General features: G+C 40.7%; 1 protein-coding gene across 2 annotated transcripts; it reads right to left on the bottom strand.

Annotated features, from left to right (window-relative positions):
* LOC134531752 (ribosomal protein S6 kinase alpha-5-like) lies at positions 1–17,966 on the bottom strand. 2 transcript variants are annotated; one of them, XM_063367628.1, is made up of 3 exons: positions 17,676–17,966; positions 2,272–2,601; positions 1–606 (listed from the first exon to the last, which is right to left on the bottom strand). In XM_063367628.1, exons 1-3 carry the CDS (start codon positions 17,874–17,876, stop codon positions 103–105), a joined length of 1,035 nt encoding a protein of 344 aa, XP_063223698.1. In that variant the 5' UTR covers positions 17,877–17,966; the 3' UTR covers positions 1–102. The 2 variants fall into 2 exon arrangements, with proteins under 2 accessions (XP_063223698.1, XP_063223699.1); XM_063367629.1 differs by having other exon boundaries at positions 2,272–2,556; positions 17,676–17,928.
* Between the last annotated feature and the right edge of the window lie 1,293 nt (positions 17,967–19,259).

The following is a 19,259-nucleotide window of genomic DNA, read 5'->3' as shown; positions in this document are numbered from 1 at the left end:
TTTTATGGTCATCCTGTATTAAATGTCTTCATCTTTGATTTAAGTAAAATAAAGGATCAGTATAGTTGTAAGGCTGAAGCAGTGAAGACACTACGGCAACCTTCACGCCGTCCCCAGCGCCGGGCGGCAGTAGCTGAAGCCGGTGCAGTCCCCGGGCTGGCACAGGCAATCGCAGCAGGCGCCCAGCGACCTGAGGGCGACCCGGAGCAGCCACCTGGTGAAGGGCAGCCTCGCGCGGTGCTCGCCGGGCTCGAAGGGCGCCGCCGTGCTCTTGCTGGCCACCGCCGTCCAGCTGAGGCCGCGGAAGAAGGGGTGTGCCTTGATGGGGTCGGCACGGCCCTCGCGACCGCCCAGGCGCTGCTCCGGGTCCTTGGCGAGCATGCTCGCGAGGAAGTCCCCGGCGCAGGGAGAAACGGCGGCGCCCGTCGGGATGCGCGGGTCTGCATGGAGGATGCGGCGCTGCACGAGGCTCGTGGCGCGCCAGCTGGAGGAGGGCGTGAACGGCAGCGCGCCCGTCAGCAGCTCAAAGGCCACCACGCCGACGCTCCACCAGTCGGCGGCGGGGCTGTATCCAGTGGCATCCTCCCACAGGCTCGAGTCCAGCACCTCCCGTCACCATTTCCAACATTCCCTCACATACCGCTCTATCGATATATTGCTTGAAGGATATCGATGGTAATAAACATTGACGTGATGATATCCAGTGGTAGATACAGGCATGGGCATAGATCTCTCGCTGAGGGGCCCCACTTGCGCTTTCAAAATCGTGACTGTGAAACAGTGTTGATAAACTTAAACCTCAAAACTATGTTCTATGGAATAATTTTTGTATATTTTAATGTTTAGTATTGCATACATGTAGGCCAACATATGGGCAGTATACAACAAACAAGCACGCTATCCAGAGGTGACTCTTGTTTCAGTTAATAACCACGCATAACACTTGGGCCATGCCCCCTCCCCTTTTTTTTCCCCTTCCCCCCGGGGAATTTCTTCAGGCCCTGCTTGAGAATCCCACAGACCTACACCCCTCGATACAGGAATTTATCTCGCAGGGGGGTTTTGAAATAAAATTAATATAAGAATTTTTGTAATAAGAAAAAGTTATATGAAAATAAGGGCTTTGAACACAGTTACAGTATCATTTTCAATATGCATCGTGTACTGTGTAGTTTGTGGTTCGAGAGTTGCAACAGCCCACCTTACATCACCCAAAATAACAATGTCTTCATCAACATTTCTCGTAATTTTTCATAACTTCAGGGTGGATATTTACCCTTATCACCCCTCCCCTTGCATCCACCACTGATAATATAGATGGTATGTCAGACTGTTGAAATATCGAAACTGTTACCCTTAAGTTGCTTATCATTAAACTAATATATAAGTAAGTATAATATAGTGTTCTTGATATGTTTTGGCTCTAAAATAAATTTCTTGAAAAAAAGTTTAGCTTTTACAAAGGCCAAATTGGATTTTACTTTCAAATGTTTACAAACTAATAAAAGTGAAACGTAAGTTGGTTAATCATCACAAAAAATATATATAATTTTTTTAAGAAGTGCTTCAGACACAGTCAATTTCCATTTCATTGCGTATTACAGAGTATTTATATTGTGTGTAGAATCGACATGCAATTATATACAGGTTGTCCCATAATTCAATGTCAAGCCGAGAACAGCTGACAGACCAATAAATCTTGGTTCTGAACAAATATGGCTAATTAAAGCAAATAAATTGCTAAGTTAGCTAAGTAATCTTTTCCTACCCAATTAAAAATTGTTATTACATAACTCAAAAATGAAATTTCTTTTGTCATTTTCGTTGTTTGATAAATAATGGTGATTAATTGGCCTATCAACTGTACTCGGCTTGACATTGAGTTATAGGTGTGGAATTAGGAAATGACAGGAGACGACATGCTGTGATGTAGTTGAAATCACTTTTTACCCTCTTCGTTGCTACATTGTTCCGTTGGTGTGTGATGACGTAGATGATGGTTATTAAGTTAATAAACAATACTATTATTAAAAAAAAAGGTAATTTAAAATTGATTTACAATGCAGAAACAACACTTCAACCAACATGGCGAAACAATTAACTGAAGGAAAAACACGGCTCCACACACTTACCATGTATCAGAAGCTCTGTAGTTTTACTAAATGTGTGTGGGGGGGATGGGGGTGGAAGTAAAAATTTATTTTTTTATTCAGTTCAATATTAGGTATCGATGTTACAAAAATATCGATATGTGAATATATGGACCCGTACCTCGGGCGCCGTGTAGTCGAGCGTGCCGCACTGGGTGACCATGGGCCGCCGCGCGTCACCACACAGGCCAAAGTCGACCAGCACGAGGTGGCCGCGCGCGTCCACCAGGATGTTGTCGGGCTTGATGTCGCGGTGCACGTAGCCGAGTGCGTGCAGCGCGTCCACGGCCACCACGAGCTGCGCGACGCACAGCTGCACGCTCGTCGCACCCATTCCCGCCCCGGCGTGTGCGCGCAGCTCGCCTCCCGCCGCCAGCTCCATCACCAGGTACAGGTGGCGCCGCGACTGGAAGGCGTAGTGGAGCTGCGCGAGGTACGGCTTGCCCACCACCTGCCGCGGCACCCGGGTGCCCTTTTCCACTGCAACATCTTAGCTCTCCGTGTACTGCATTTGGTGGGAGTCATTTCATCAAAACCACGGTGCTGCCATCTGTGGCAGGTGACACGTACAATATTCATAATTTATAGTAAGTATTAACGTTAATGGTTTATGAATTTTAACAAGACTGACACTCTATTAACAATATTCTTGTTACCTTTTCGCTTTTTAACGGATCCGTTTCATTATATATGTAGTTTAACCTGTAGCTCTGCAAATTTAATGATTCAATAGTTGACGTAGCTGCTCCGGCAACGAATTCTAGCAGTGGGTGCAGAAACTACGTATGATTCGTTTCAAGAAATGTAGTTGAAATCACTTATTTTCGTATATTTACTATGCTCTGCGTTATTTTTAATAATTATGTTTAAACTTTTGAATTATAAGTTTATGTGCAACATTAGAAGACATGAATTTGCTCGTTACTGAGGTGGTGTTTACACAATAACAGTGAGTACTGAAAAAACAGCAGACTTTTTTGTTTACAATATTTAATTATAATAAGTTTTAATATTTATTTTATATTACTGTTTGTTGATTATTTTAATACCATAAACTAGTGTCTAATGACAGTATTCTTATATTCTCAACCTTTTAATAATTCTGACAAAAAATAGTAATAACAATTCAAAGCTAAACACCAATTATTATTTCATAAAAAAAATTATTTATATTAGTCAGTCACTATTAATAATAAGGCATACCATAAAATTACGTGCTATGCTCAAAAGAGCAAAAAAAATTATATTAATAGTTATAAAAAAATTGTTGACGAAAACAATTGAAAATAAGATGGTGTCTTTTGAGTACAACTTATTATAAATGATGCTCTTGAAATACAACAAAAATATGTATTTCAGAAAAACTCATTCCAAATTTTACTTTGCAAAATACAATGGTTCAAATACATTTTGATAAATTTTTGTTACATTACAGCATTGTATTTAAAACACACACTGCAATCTAAGGATGAGATGCGCTATACCAGCCTCCAGCAGCGGGTAGATCAACATTCATTCATACCCAATCAGTCCTCGGGCATTTTCACGGCCAAATACACACACACACAGACACAGAGGAGTGTAAATATTATTAATTTCTTGGGGGGGGGGGGGGGGTGAAACACTTTGCTTTTTGGTTGCTTTATAATTATAGCAGTTTGCTAGCTAGTGGGGAGAGGGAGTGGAAATATCATCCCTCCCTGCGTACGCCCTTGTATAGCCTATACCCAACAACGTTTAGCGATAATACATTCATGCTGATTGTTTTACTTGCGTTCATAGGTATAAAGTTGTAGATAAGCAAGTACATGTAGTTAGCACTTAATATTCTTTATTGTCCGTTCACCGTGTTACATATGCAGGCGCCATAACTGGAACTGACATTCACCTGTTATCAGTGATGCCAACTATCACCAGCAAGGCAGATGTACAACACCTTCCCCTTTATACTGCGAGACATGTGACCACTTGCTAGGGTTCTAAGGTTTACTTGTTGAGACCAAACTTACATACAAAGTTGTGCAATTGCTTTTTAACAGTACACACTATAATTCAGAAAACAAGTATACTGCATGAAACACACATGTGCAATTCACAACTCACTATCAACATACTAATTGACAAGCAGACAACATTACAAATTTAAGCGCTTCACAGGTTTCACCTCCCTTCCACTTTTGGTAGCCAAGGTATGGCCACTGCTGTCTGTTGCTTCCTGAGATTCATCACCCTGCACAGTAGACACATCAGTCACTGCATTCGTAGAAGTTTCAGGCTCAAACCCCCGGAAGTCAGGCTCCAATGATGAGGTGCGTGGAGTCTGCTTCAGACGGTTACCCTCCTCGCCATCAGTCTTGGTGTTGGGAACCTCGAGCAGGCGTGGAGCTGACTGGTGGGGCTTCTGCGAGGTCGTGGTTTTTTTTTTCAGATGGATCACATTGCGACGCACTATCCTATCACCTGATCCTCGCACCCAATAGGAGCGAGGTGATGAGTGTTTGCCCACAATGACTCCCGGCTCCCACTTGTCATGTTTGTGAGTTTTGACAACCACAGTTTCCCCCTTAACGAATGTTATCTCCTGTCGCCTGGCCGTTTTGTTGTATACGTCTTTCATCTGCTTCTCCTTTGACATTAATGCTCTAACCACGTGTTCTGGGGAGATGACCCTAGGTCTGAGGGTGTTATATGAGACAGGCAGTTTACTCCGAAGTCTCCTATTAAATAGTAACTGAGAGGGGGACCAGTCTAAGCCAGGAAGAGGGGTGTTTCTATATTCACGAAGTAAGTTTCTAAAATCAGTGCCCTGACTTTTGCGTAGCAGCATTTTGCTAATCTTTACTGCCATTTCTGCCAACCCATTACTGTGTGGATAATGAGGACTACTAGTTCGTAGCTCAATTTCACTCAGGGCATAATACTGACGGCATTCATGAGAATTGAATGGCATGTTATCAGCCATCAGCACTCGTGGGAGACCATGAGTGCTGAATACTTGTTGCATGGCACTGATGACGGCAGAGGAAGTCTTTTTGGGAAGTTCACACACATCTATCCATTTGGAATATTTGTCCACAAGAACCAAATAATCTTTCCCAGAGAAGTCAAAAATTTCTGCACCTACTGTGTCATATGGCAGCTTTGGAATGGGATGTGGGCAGAGGGGCTGTCTGTAGTTGGCTGGGCGAAACTTCTCAACACACAGAGCATTTTATATGAACTGCACAATATCGATAGATGGCCAGTAAAACAACTGACGGCCCTTGGACTTGGTCTTCGATTCTCCACAGTGGCCTTCATGAAGCAGCTGTAGAACATATGGTCTTAGAGCCTCAGGAACAACGACCTTATCGCCGAGGAAGACTAAACCACTTTCAGCAAACAAGTCGTCCCGCATTTTGTAATAAGGTTTGCATACTTGAGGAACTCTACTGTAGGGGGGCCAATCTGACTGACAAAATTGGGACACTTGACAGAGAGCTGCATCCTTAGCTGTTTCCAACTGGAACTGAAGCAAGCGTTTGTTTGACATAGCCAAGTGCTTACTGACGGAATGTACTACCTCAACCATTGCAGGATCGTGGATTACCTTGTCTGTAAGATATGACCGCGACAGGTGGTCTGCGAAATACATGAGTTTACCAGGTAGGTAAGTAACGTTTAGGTCATACTTCAACAATTTAAGACGTAACCTCTGAAGGCGTGCTGAGCCTATATGATGAACTGGTTTGACCATAACATTCACAAGTGGCTTATGATCAGATTGCACCAGGACCTGCTTACCATAAATATAGTAGTGAAATTTAGCTGAGGCAAAAGAAACTGCTAAGAGCTCCTTCTCAATCTGGGAGTAGCTCTTTTCTGCTGCTGTAAGGGACCTGGAGGCAATGTGCACGGGGTGGAGACCCTTTGGACCCTCCTGAAACAAAGTAGCACCAAGCCCACTCTGTGACGCATCACACTGTATAACAAGTGGGTTTGTGGGATCAAAAGTTGCCAGGACAGGGGCACTTGTGATGAGTGACTTGAGTTTACAAAAAGCCTCTTCATGACATGGGAGCCACAACCAGTCTACATCCGCTTTACGAAGTTCATACAATGGGGAACACACACTAGACATACCTGGAATATAACAGCGAACAAAATTGAACATCCCCAACGTACATTGAAGTTCTTTGCGATTTCTGGGAGCCTGTAGACTAGTCAGAGCTCGGATTCGCTCAGGATCAGGTGACATGCCTGCGGCGGAGAAGATCTGGCCCAAATACCTCACTTCGGAAACCTTATATTGAAGCTTATCTGGGTTGAACTTGATGCCAAGGCTGGCTGCACGCTCCACCACTTGCTGAGCACACATATCATGGTCACCTTCTGTTTCGCCTGTGCAGAGGATGTCATCGAAGAACGTCACCACTCCAGGAATACAGGCAAAGTTCTCCTCGATAAACTTCTGGAAATTTTCTGGGGCATTGGCAATGCCATATGTCATGCGTAGATAGCGATAGCACCCAAATGGTGTCGAGAAGCAGCACTTGTGAGACGAGTATTCATCTAGTTGCACTTGGTGGAACCCTTCCTTAAGATCAAACACTGAATAAAAAATTTTTCCTGTGAGCTTCTCGGGCATTTCTTCCAATGTCGGTATTTCATGGTAGTCTCGAATCACCACCTTATTGAGGTCAGTCGGATCAAGACATAACCTCAACTTCCCACTTGACTTGTCCACAACAACTAGGTTGCTCACCCAAGCGCTAGCACTGAGCTTGTCAACTTTACATATAATGCCTTTCTGTTCGAGTCTGTCCAGTTCTTGTTTTAATGCAGGTCTGATTGCTCTAGTGACCCTTCTTGGAGGCTTACAAACAGGGTTGCTATGGTCGCGAATGTTAATTCTACATACTTGGGGGAAACAGCCAAAACCCGTGAATACTTCATTGTGTTCTTTAATGAATCTGTCCTTTGCCTCGTGGCAAGCTGAGTGAACCCTTTTCACAAGATTGAAGTCAACACAAGACTGTAGCCCTAACAAAGGAGTGCTGTCAGAGTCAACTATAACAAATTCAACATAAGCCTTTGACAGAACAACACAAATTAACTAGGTACTCCTTTTGCTGCAAGAATGGTCCCACCCCAAACCTCAATTTTTAGGGATGTTGGCCTGACCTTTAACTGTTTGTCAACAGTCCTGAACAAACTGATTGGCAAAATATTTATTTCAGAACCGGGATCCAATGTTATGTTTACTACTTTATCCTCAATCAGTATACGCTCCCTCCACTCATTGATGTGGGTTGTTCTAGTCCCTCTAGGATACACAGAATTGACTGTCACCGCATCACAGTATAGACTCTCACTAGAAGAATGCTTTGCTTGTACCTCCCGAACTTTCCGAACTCTGCATGAGGCAGCAAAGTGATTCATAATGCCACATTTGGCACATTTGTTCCCATATGCTGGGCATTGTCTGGCCTTGTGCTGTGTCTGGCACCTTGAGCAGTTGTACTCACCGTTATCACCAAACTTGCTGTTTTGCCTTGGGCGTGACGACTTCCTATCCTTAGTGGACACAAAGTCACAACTTACACTATCGTAAGTAGAACTCCGAGCTTGAATCTCCTTTTCTTGTTGTTGACTTTGTTCCATCAGACGGCAGTGTGCAGCAACTTTAGTAAGAGTAGCATTGTCTAATCTCAGCAGACTCTCCCGAATGGACGAATCTCCGATGCCCTGGACGATGCGGTCAACCAGCATATTCTCTTCCTGCGAAACTGGGCGCTCATAGCCACATGTTTTAATCAGGCGGCGGCAATCAGTCAAGAAATTATCAAAAGTCTCACCCTCAAGTTGCACACGCTGGTTAAAAACAAACCGTTCATACAAAGGATTTGTTTTTGGTGCCACGAACACGCGATACGCTTCCTTTACTTTAAAATACACTAGCTTGTTCTCCGGTGGGATGTCGAATGTTTCGAAAAGGGCTCGTCCTTGGGAGCCTAACATGTTTTTGAGTAGGACGATCTTTTCCTTATCTGGGCCCTCATCCTGGCCCGTTGCGATTAAATAATTTTCAAAATCTCCTTCAAACACTTCCCAGTCTTTTCGGGCCGTGGGACTCTCCAAGTCGACAGAGTCGGGGAGCTTTACAAGATTGAGGCCTGCCATGGCACAAACAGAAAAACAACTATACGATGCAGTCTGTCCACAACATTGTTCGATAGCCACTATCTACCACCGACGTCCGACAAACACGTGTCGACAAACAAACGCACACCTACAGGTTATATCAACCATAGCTGACAAATCAAACGAACATGGACGAACTGAAATATAAACACAATTCCACACGACTGCGCCATGTTTTACTTGCATTCATAGGTATAAAGTTGTAGATAAGCAAGTACATGTAGTTAGCACTTAATATTCTTTATTGTCCGTTCACCGTGTTCAGTGGCGTAGCCAGGATTTGTATATGGGGGGTGTTAAAAAGCATGCCCCCCCCCCCGTATTAAAGCGGGTGGTCCGGGGGTCCTCCCCCGGGAAAATTTGGATTTTAAGGTGTAAAATAGTGCTATTTTAGCAGTTTTTGGTACTTAAATTTAAATATTGTAATGGTAAAAATGTTATTAATTTTAATATGAAATTTGTTTGAGTGATGAATAAGAAATTAATTAAATATTTGGTGCTAAGGGGGGGGTTTGAACCCCTAAAACCCCCCCCTGGCTACGCCCCTGACCGTGTTACATATACAGGCGCCATAACCGGAACTGACATTCACCTGTTATCAGTGATGCCAACCATCACCAGCAAGGCAGATGTATAACACTGATTATTTCAGAGTATGGCCGTAGCCAGCTACCCCCACCCCCTTCTTCCTAACTGAAGAGTAAAAAATACATAAAACAAGGATCGAGTCCCTGTACTAGTAGATAGAGAACATTTGTAACTAATCCTCACAATCAAAAAAGATTTTTAATACATATTTTTATTTTGTTATTTTTTATTATTGTATGGCCTTGTGAACCCTGAAAAAAGTTGAGTTCCAGTTAAAACAATCCCCATTCCCGTTTACATTTTTGAGAGTGTTCTGCCCTTCTTTAGTAGTATTTTAAATGTTGCTGACCTATCACAACCAACCTTTCATGCAGTTGCAATAAGATAGAAGTAAAAATACCTATTCTTCTGGAGAATCTAGTTGGATTAGGTTACATTATATTACATTATGTTACATTATGTTAAGTAGGTTAGGTTATATTTGACTAATTTTTAATCTAGTTAGGTGACAAACTTAAAAATAACCAAAATTTTACTTTTACTGCTGAAAAATAAATGCTAAGGTGCAACATGTGGATTAGTAATGTTTCTGACTCGGGGTCAACGAATCTTCAGTTTCTCCGTCTAGAACATCAGCTTTGCAGAAGTAGGAAAGAAACAAGCTGATCTCAAAGCTTGCTGCTTTCACAAAGCTTGTCTTCATCGCTAGCTATGAAACATATAGTTGCAAAATGCTAATTTGAGAAATAAGATGGCAATGGTCAAGCTCATCTGAAGCAACATCTCGAGACAGGAACATGAATTCCACGAAAGCTGATTTTCACATAGTCCATCAATTCCATCCGTCATCAGACTAAATGTATGATATAGAACAATTATTGTCTTCTGTGCATGAGACTAAAGCTGGACTCTCAATAATATATAGTCATGTAGTAGAAAATGAAGTCGGGCACAGGATTCAGGGTGAGGTGCAAGGTGCGGGTAGTAACCGGTGTTGCCATCTTGGACTTAAGAAGTCACAGTGGCAAAATTTCCCATAAAAGTCCACAAAAACGAATCAAAAATCAACAAAATGACTACAAATGTTCCTATAGTACTTTTTAAATGAAAATTTTCCGTTTGATTCCAAAAAATGTTGGAGGTTTCAAAAGTCCTAAAAGTGACAAAAGATTTCTTCAAAATATAAATTCAAGCCGCTGATTCTTAATCCTGAAGTATTGGCCCTCATGATGACTGAAATATAATACCTCGAGAGAAATTCGACAACTTAATTCCTTTTTTACATAAAAATAAAAATAAAATTTTAAAAATATAAAATACTTATACAAAATATATAAATAAAAAAAACATACTTCCCAAATTTCAATACACTTTCCTATGTAATTTTTTCTTTTTTGCAGAGTTTATTGATACTTTGCATCACATACTGCTCTGTATTGTAAGAATTGTGATGGCAGTACTCATAGTCTTGAAAGCACACTTCTTCGATTGGTCCTCAAGTGCTCTGGTTTACCATATATGCAGTTCAACTAAGTATAAATTATATTTTAAAGGTCATTGTGTTGCTACATCATCCGTAAGCAATTTATTAAATCTGGCTCAATATTGTCAGTAAGTAAAAATGCCTTTTTTGCACCAAAGGTATTTAAAAAAAATCCGTGTCCAGGCGTCATCGCATTCGGTTGCTGTGCATCTACTTTACTACTAGAGCTTGTACGCATGGAAGTCTTCAACTTAAGCTGAGAAGTCGAAATGTATGCAGTTAATTCCTCGTTAAGTAAACCACATTTGGCATTTAGCACAACAAAACTTTATACAAAAATGATTCTTCGCACATTTTCTCTTCACGTGTTTCATGCATCATAATAAAATGTGAACGACATATCACAGTAGTTGCAACGATGCCTAGTCATTGTCAATTAACCTTTCTGGCCCAAGCCAGATGATGATGGTGTTGCTGCTAGTACTCTAATGCATGCGCTCTAATGCGTATTGATGCAACGCTGTTGCAATAAAATCTTTAGTTTCTGTCGCCGGGCATGTCTTCAAGTGTATTTTCATGTAATCTTTTCTAGCAAAATGCTTATGGCATTTTTCACAGCTAAATTTCTTGAACGATGGATTCATTGAACATTCTCTCATCTCATGTCAACAAACATTATTGTTTGTAAATATATTTCCACAATGATGACATTGATGCTCAGAAGCCGTCGCTGCATCTCAGTGACCATCATTGATGTTAGTGGTGCTACAAGCATCGAAGTCTCCTCCGCTGATGAAATGACATTCATAGAAGTTACCTTTGCAGACATCACTGCAAAGTGTTAAAGTCTCCTTTAGCTTTGTCAGTGACGACAGTACACCTTAGGTCGTGATCTCTGCAGCCATTGGTGTCACTGCCATCAAGATCTCAGTTGACTAGGGTACGTATTCCATCGGTATCCCCGCGGTAGTCGTTGACGTCGCTACCATCTGGATCCCTGCTCACGATGGTACACCTTCCAATGAAGACATTGAAAAAGAAAGAAAGAAAATCTTAGGATACTTAACCCTATTAAAGCCACAGGCGAACTAAGGACAACTGTCACCGCCAATTCATCATATTGACATCCGGGGCATTTACGTGTGTGCGAAACCAATTACAGAAGTTTCTATAACTAGCTGGTGCTTGTAAATCAGGTGCACCCCACATATTTATTCATATCGTTTGGATCAATGGGTGGGGTGCGTGTCTTGTTGGATGAGTTGGTACACGGTCCTTTAGTGTGCCTAACAATGGTGTATGTTGAATAATGATTTACAAAATATGTTTTGGTGTACAGCCGTGAAGGAAGCTCCCCACCAATTAGATCGCTAACTTATTTGATGACTATCACCTAAATACAGGCTCGTACTATGCGCCAGAATCTTTCTGCGCATGCGCGACAGGCCTAGTGTCGGAGGGAAAGGTGAAGCGAGGACGGTGTGGAAGAGTTGAAGGGGTGGGGAGCGCGGAAATAATATAAAAAAAGAGTGCCGTGGTTCCAATTCCCGTTCCATGCGAATTCCGTTCCCTTTACGAAATGACTACCACCAAATGACGTACACAGAGAGCTAAGATGTTTACACAAGAAAAAATGCATATGTAGAGGCACATTCATCAAAAAAAGGACACACATTGGTTATTGTAACGTGAAAGTAGATTTAACTTAAACATAACGCCACAACAGCCAATCAAATCAGAGCATGCTTTTGTTTTCTGTGAATATTTTTATGATAAACAATAAAAATAGGTGTATAAGAATTGTAAAAGGAACTTTAATTAGAGATATGTAAAAGCACAAAATTTTGTGTAGTGTAAGTGAAATGTATGCATATATTAAGAGCTCGTGTATTTTGAAGTTATGTAGGCCTCTCTATGTTATAAGTGTTCGTATTTACAAGATGCACTTTGAAATATTTATCAAAATATTTTTACAAACTCTAAAAATTCCACATCAAGTATATGCAAGCATAAAATGTAGTGTAGAAATTTTATCTGCTGAAAGGTTTGAAGTTTTAAATTATTAACGAAACTAGACGAACACCCAATAAGGTAAATATAGAAGCAACCCACAGGATAATTGTAATGTAACTATGAGGAAAGGACAGTAAATTTTATTGATTGACTTTGTAATAGCACAATAAATATCAAGGAATAAATGGTCACAGTAAATAATTGTATGCCCTTCACTTTAATGGGTCATAATATGATTACCTATGCCACTACGTGAATCGCCTTTCAGTCCACAATGTAAAACAATTTTCTTTATGGCAAATAAAAAATTACATTAAAATGAAACAAACACTAAATCAACGATTAGTAATAAAGAAATGTATGATAAGTCCTAGCATAATTTTTCTTTGCTGTATTTGGTTTATGTCGACATTCATATTAATTACTTTGAGGTTATACTAATTGTTTGGCTACTAATAAAAACTTTCCTTGATATAAGTATAACTAAGCTAATTTCGTTCAAAAACGACATTATAACGCCAGTCTGCTTTTTACTGAGAATAAAGAAGTCAAACAATAAATAAACAATATTTTTTGTTTGTTTCAAAAAAATGTATTGTTGAATAACATGTATCGTTCGGGCTCAGTGGCGGATTTACCAGCAGGCTGAGTAGGCTTAAGCCTAGGGCGGCAGATTTTTGGGGAACGATTTTTTTTTCTACCTCTGAAATCAAAAAGGTTTCTGCATGACGGTTTTCTGTTTTCTGATGTTTTACAGATAGAAGTCTGCAACAAATTTTGCCGATGACTTTCCCCTCTCCTTTGTCATTGTACATTCCGTGAATCCGTGTAGCAAACTTCCATATTCTAGTGTAAAACAGCTAGTTTGCCGCCTCCCTCCCCCCCCCCCCCCAAAAAAAAAAAACAACATTAATCGGCCTCTGCGCCCTCTGCCCACACTTTGAATGAGTGAAAAGAGCGAAATTAAAGAAAATGTATTTCTCTCTTCCCACTATCAACCCATACATGCCAGTCCTACTACTGGTTGGAGTCTGCAAACTGGATGGTTTGTAACTTATATAATGAACAAGATTACTAACGACGATATCATCGATGATTTTGCCAACAAAAAATCGCGCAAAAAAGGTATTGTAATGAACTTTTATAACTTGACTGAGTTGATTATTTTTAATTGTTTGTAAGCGCAATAAAGATTATTTATTCACGTTTACCAAATGTACATTATTGTTTAAGTAGCATGCATTACCCCGCCTTATTAATCGTACATGATTGAGCTTTGATTAGCTCAAAAATATACCCGAAAATTATTTTACGTGCAATTTCAACGAAATTGTTGAATTGTAAAAATAATATAGGACATGCAAATTGTAGTGGCAAGGGCGGCCAAAACTTTACAGCCTATACCTTGAAAATTTGTAAATCCGCCACTGTTCGGGCTCACGGGTCACGCCGAGTAATTCTAACTGACGAGAAGGTTGCAGAGGAGGCCCGAGCCCCTCCATAGGATTTAATTAATTAATTAAAGTTTAATATACCACCTGTTACGAGAATAAAAGTTCCAATTTTTAATGCACGACTATCGTGGGAGAGGAAAAAACATTTTTGATAGCTGTGATATTTATTCCCTCGAAACCCATAATTTTGTTTCTTAAAATTAATGGACTTAAAAATCCTCAACGAGGCAATTTTCACAAAAAAGTTACTTAAGTCCTCGTTATTCCTAGACATTGGACTCACTATTAGTTTATAATTCTAATTTGAAACTATTTACCCCAATTTTTGGCAAGTCAAGGTCTTCTATATCTTGTTGCAACCACGTATTTTCTTACAAACTCTAGTGTGTAAGTGCCGCGAGGAAATAACTTATTACTTCACGCGGGCGACTACAACTGTCATGATAATCACACCAGTTCACAAGTGTTGACTTCAAGTAGCCAAAGCTAAGTCCAACGCTATATAAAAAAAAGTACAGAAGCTTTATTGCAAGCTGTATAAATTTTTTGCAAATAGCAAGATGGCGAGGCCAAATCCCCCTTACATCCTAGATTTTAACCAGATTATGATTTATTTGAAGGTAAAATGTTTGTAATCATGGGTTAATCATGCATATTATGCGCCATATTTCGAGACAACCAGAACATTGGCTGAAGTGCGGTGTTTTGCGTTGTTTTCACAGTTTTAAAGCACTGTGTTTTATGGAAATCAATGCGTTTAACGAAGGAAATTATAACATATAGGTACTTCGTATTAACCTTCATCAAGCATGTTCAAACACCATTTTCGCAATGTTTTGGGTGTTACAATATGGCGAGTGTAAGGGCCCTCACACACGGACGACTTTCTGTCGCTCTGTCGCAGCGACTTAATAGCCACTCTTGATGGAACCAGAGCTTTGTAATTGATCCATGCACACGAAGCGACTTTTTTGTCGCCGTGACTTAAAAAGACACAACTGGTTCCATTTCTGTTGCTAGTCGCCGCGTCCAGACAGTCGCTGAGCGATCGCTAAGGACAATGAAACACGTGTCTCTTCACACGGGCGACACAACTGTCGCAGCGACTGCCTCGAGCCGTGATCGCCTCCTAGAGCATCGACACGGCATTCAGCACTGAATATAGCATCGGAACTGTTAACTTCAGAGGTAGAAAAATGACCTGAACTTTATAATTGCTCGTTAAAAAATTAAATTAAAGCGATAGAAATTTGAAAACGAAGTTGTGGCTAGATGTATGTAAAGAGTGTTATCACAAACTGGGATGACCTGGATGTAGAAGATAAGAAAGAGAAAGGCGGAAAAATTTATTTGCCAAAAGATTTTAATAATTCGCTGACTTACTAGCTTTAGCACCCATTGCGGTCTTCATTTTTTTTTTCTTTTAGCACGTGCGTTCCGAACAAGCTAAATAGGCTACATTCTGATACTGCGACAGAATGTCGCTGGTTTGCAAGGGCAAGTGACTGTCTCCCGAAGCCGCGATATTCTGGCGCTCAGTCGCTGCGACAGAAAGTCGCCCGTGGGTAAGTGACCTAACAGACTTTGGGTACAACTCTCCAAGAATCTAAAGGGTGGTTTACATACAATGAATTATTTTACGTTTTACCGTATTGGATAAATCATATCAGGTAAGAAGGAGCATGTGGACGTCTTACAGAAACGGAACTAAAATCACAGACAAATCGAATGACTGAACAACGACGCATTATTTTCCGAGAACTGGTAGGACAAATGCGCCTGTCTTCATTTTTATATATGGCATTTCCAGCTCTTATAATTGGCTATCCACACTGCAATTCATCAGTAGAAAATTGCGTCAGTCGTCGGGTTGGCTCCACAGTTATTTTAATAAATCTATGTGCAAAAATAGTTTTCGTTTGAAACATGTAGTTATGAATTGCCAGGATACGGGCTTCAGTGACGTAGTTGAAGTCACTTTTTAACCTCGCCATGTCATTTATTGTCCCGCCAAAAACATTGCGTCAATGATGCTTGATAATGTCTGATAGTGATCAATAAGTAGGAATCAGCATCACTGTTGTTAAAAACCACAACTTTGATTTTTTAAATGTCATTTAAAACTGTTTCCAGAGTGCAGCCAATGTTTTGAGCATCTAAGATCTAACCTCTATGGCGGAATTTTTAGCTGAAGGAAAAAAAAAAGCTTAAAAAGGCTTCACACGAAGATGTGGCCATGCACTAGTTTGAAAAGCCATTCTAATGACCATCGTGTTATTGCCTTACTTAGGGGCAGGCATTTTTCGCGAATAAATCTGAACTCCTATTAGACTGCAACACGGTATACCCACAACAGCGGCTTCTTCCTTGTGATTGGCGACCGTCTGCGAGAGAAGTCGTTGCCTTGTTTGACCGAGCCACTCAGGATACGTTTACTTCCGCGCTGAATTACTGTTATTGGTGTTGTAACAATCGACGCGTACCTAAAAGAAACTCGCCCAATCACGAAACACAGACGATGTTACAGTGTTTTAACTTAGGTATAACTAGTCTCTGAATCTTTTCGTGAAATATGCATGGCCCTAGCCTTACTCCTTCTCTTGAGTCAACGACAACAACAACAACAGCAGAGCTTCCTTCATTGCTTTTATCATGGAACTTGTCCATAGATGACGGAGGCAAAGTTAAAACGTAGATACCTCACAAAATTAATGTTTTAATTGCATTTTTTTCATGGCCTACAGTAAATATGGACTCACAATGATCACCCCTCCATCCGTCAATCACGTAACCAGCAGCCAATCAAATGGATCGGAGAATTCCATCTGTCCGTCCGTCAAAACCTTACCCAGCTTCAACTTTAGACGGACGTACGGATGAAATAACGTCAAAAATGTTAGCAAGATAATAACTATTACCGGCAACCTTGGTTATATTATAAGGTTTTAATTTTGTTTTTTTTTTTTTTTAGCTGCTTCCATTAAATGTTATTTACTTACGTTTGAGCACATTTTTAAGTTTTATGTTTCATACAAAAATTTCCCGAGGCATGGAATTGCAAAAAATTAGGTACGTATGTAAATCTTAAAATATATTAATAAATAATGATGCGAAAAAAAATATTTTTTTAATGATTTAAAAGTGCCTAACTTAATGTTTTTTAACATAGATACACAAGATTAATTTTCAACAGTATTTAAACCTTCCAGTCATTTGGCAGCACCAAAATAAAAATAAAAAGTATTTGATGGACGTGTGGATCGTTGCGAAGATCTCGGCCTGTTGACGGATGGACGGCGGACGGACGGGTGACGGACGGACTTTGACGGATCATTGAGAGTCCAGCTTAATGGGCCCGCCTCGTCAGGGGTGGATCTGTGTCAGTGAAGCGGGATGATAAGCGCGACGCTCGCTGGTGCTTCTAGCGCGGTATCGCCTGTAAGCACAAGGCTGTGGGTGTATATGCGCACATAGGACAACACTTAAATTTGAGCGGTGACCGTTAACATCATATGGCGGAGAAATGAAGATAAAGGTGTAATGCAAGTCCCTTAAGTGCTTTCAAGAATCTGTACCGGTTTTGTCATGCCACACGCTTTTGTCCATTTTAACTCTTCTAAAAATACGGTTTAAAAACTTATTCCGGAAAACAAACTATACTTATCGGCCGTCAGGGAATTCTTAAATGCTTTTCCTAAACATGCCCCAATCGGATATATTAGGTTTTAAATCGCGTTGTTTACCCTTGAGGCTCTGCACGGGGGGGGGGGGGGGGGGGGGGCAGGCGAGGTCCTTGGCGCCTACCTGACACAGGATGTCCCGCTCGCGCACCAGGTCCTCCCTGGCACCGCGGAAATCCTTCTTCCTCATCCTCTTCATCGCGTACACGGCGCCGGCGTCCGCCCCGTCCTTCTTGCGCACCTCCAGCACCAGCCCGAAGGCGCCCACGCCCGCCAGCCTGACGCGCTCGAAGCTGCCCTTGCCCACGGCGCGCGCGCGCGACATGGCGGCTTCCGATCACATTTTTGTTTATTTATTTATTTGGATTTACTGCGGTGGCCCGCCGTGGCGGAGCGCCCCTTGTTGCCCGGAGACGTGAGCTCAAACACTGCACTCGACGCACAGCCTACATTTCACAGGCACAACCACAACCCGGACAGTTCCGAAGTTCACCGAAGAGAAAAGTTAGGTTAGGTTCGATCAGTGATATCCATGGAGGTAATAGTCTATGGAGTGGAAGCGTGGAAGCAAACATGAAGTAACCAAGCAGACGATGCCGAAAGACAAGGATCGAGCTAGAGGTGGCAAAAACGCCAATGCTTACAGTGTTTTGAATGTCGCCGTTTTAATTTTTCGCTGAATACACGTGATGGTGAAAGCTTGTGTAGCTTTTGGTTGCACTAATAGATTCAGCAATTGTGATGGATTAAGTTTCCACAAGTAAGAATCTGTTATTTTCTTTTTGTAAATGTTTAATGTGCATTCATACAGCGAGAGAAAAATTTGGCTTTTCAATTTTAAGTTCTGATGGACGACGTAAATAGTGTTGTAAATAGTAAATGTACCTATATGTTAGATATTATATTCATGAACATGTTAATTTAATGTGCTTTGAACGGCCGTTACTTGAAATATAGCGAGTAAACGGAGCACACACGTACGATGCAAGGCAGATGCACCTAAACTTAATATTTCACATAAATTTTATTCTGTTGACTACAAGCTTGTCATTGTTTTGTCCACCAATTGATAATGTAGTAAAATTTCCATAATCACGTATCCAAGTTAATATCTTGGTCCTGATGGCATTATCCTGTAATATATAACTACAATATCTCGGAAACCAGTGGAAATTTAGAAACGCCGTTTTCAGGGTAAGTAGAGGAACGTCATATAGTGTTTAAAAATGTATTATCAGAATTTTATTTTATTTACGGAAAAGCTGCGACCCAAGAATTTTACCCTTTGTTTATTGTCACTTGTCAAGTGTTTATATATAATCAAATAGGTAACTTATATTTTGAAATATAACTTTGCTGACGAGTCCTATACTACTTGTACCATATTTGTGTAAAAGTGTAGTATCCAGGAAAACAAAGAATTGAATTGAATTCAGTGGCTTCATAAATAAAACATTTGGACTAGGTAAGTTGATTAGCAAAAAAATGTGCGCATGAACAATGTTAATTATGCATAAAATCATTTTGGCCTACCCTAGGCCCTTTCAACTGTTGATTTAAATTAAATTTTAAGGAATATTAAAACAGCATGTTTTTTTTTATTCACGATGCAAGAATCTTGAGAAGTATCTACATGTAAACAGCAACACACACTGTGACTTACTCTACACTTTCGCAACCTTTGTACAATTTTCTCATTAACTGTTTT

The sequence above is a fragment of the Bacillus rossius genome, chromosome 5 (genome assembly GCF_032445375.1).
Source record: "Bacillus rossius redtenbacheri isolate Brsri chromosome 5, Brsri_v3, whole genome shotgun sequence".
In the NCBI taxonomy this organism is placed as follows: domain Eukaryota; kingdom Metazoa; phylum Arthropoda; class Insecta; order Phasmatodea; family Bacillidae; genus Bacillus; species Bacillus rossius.
The sequence above is the reverse complement of the archived record's forward strand: the minus strand, read 5'-3'. Positions and strand labels throughout refer to the sequence as shown.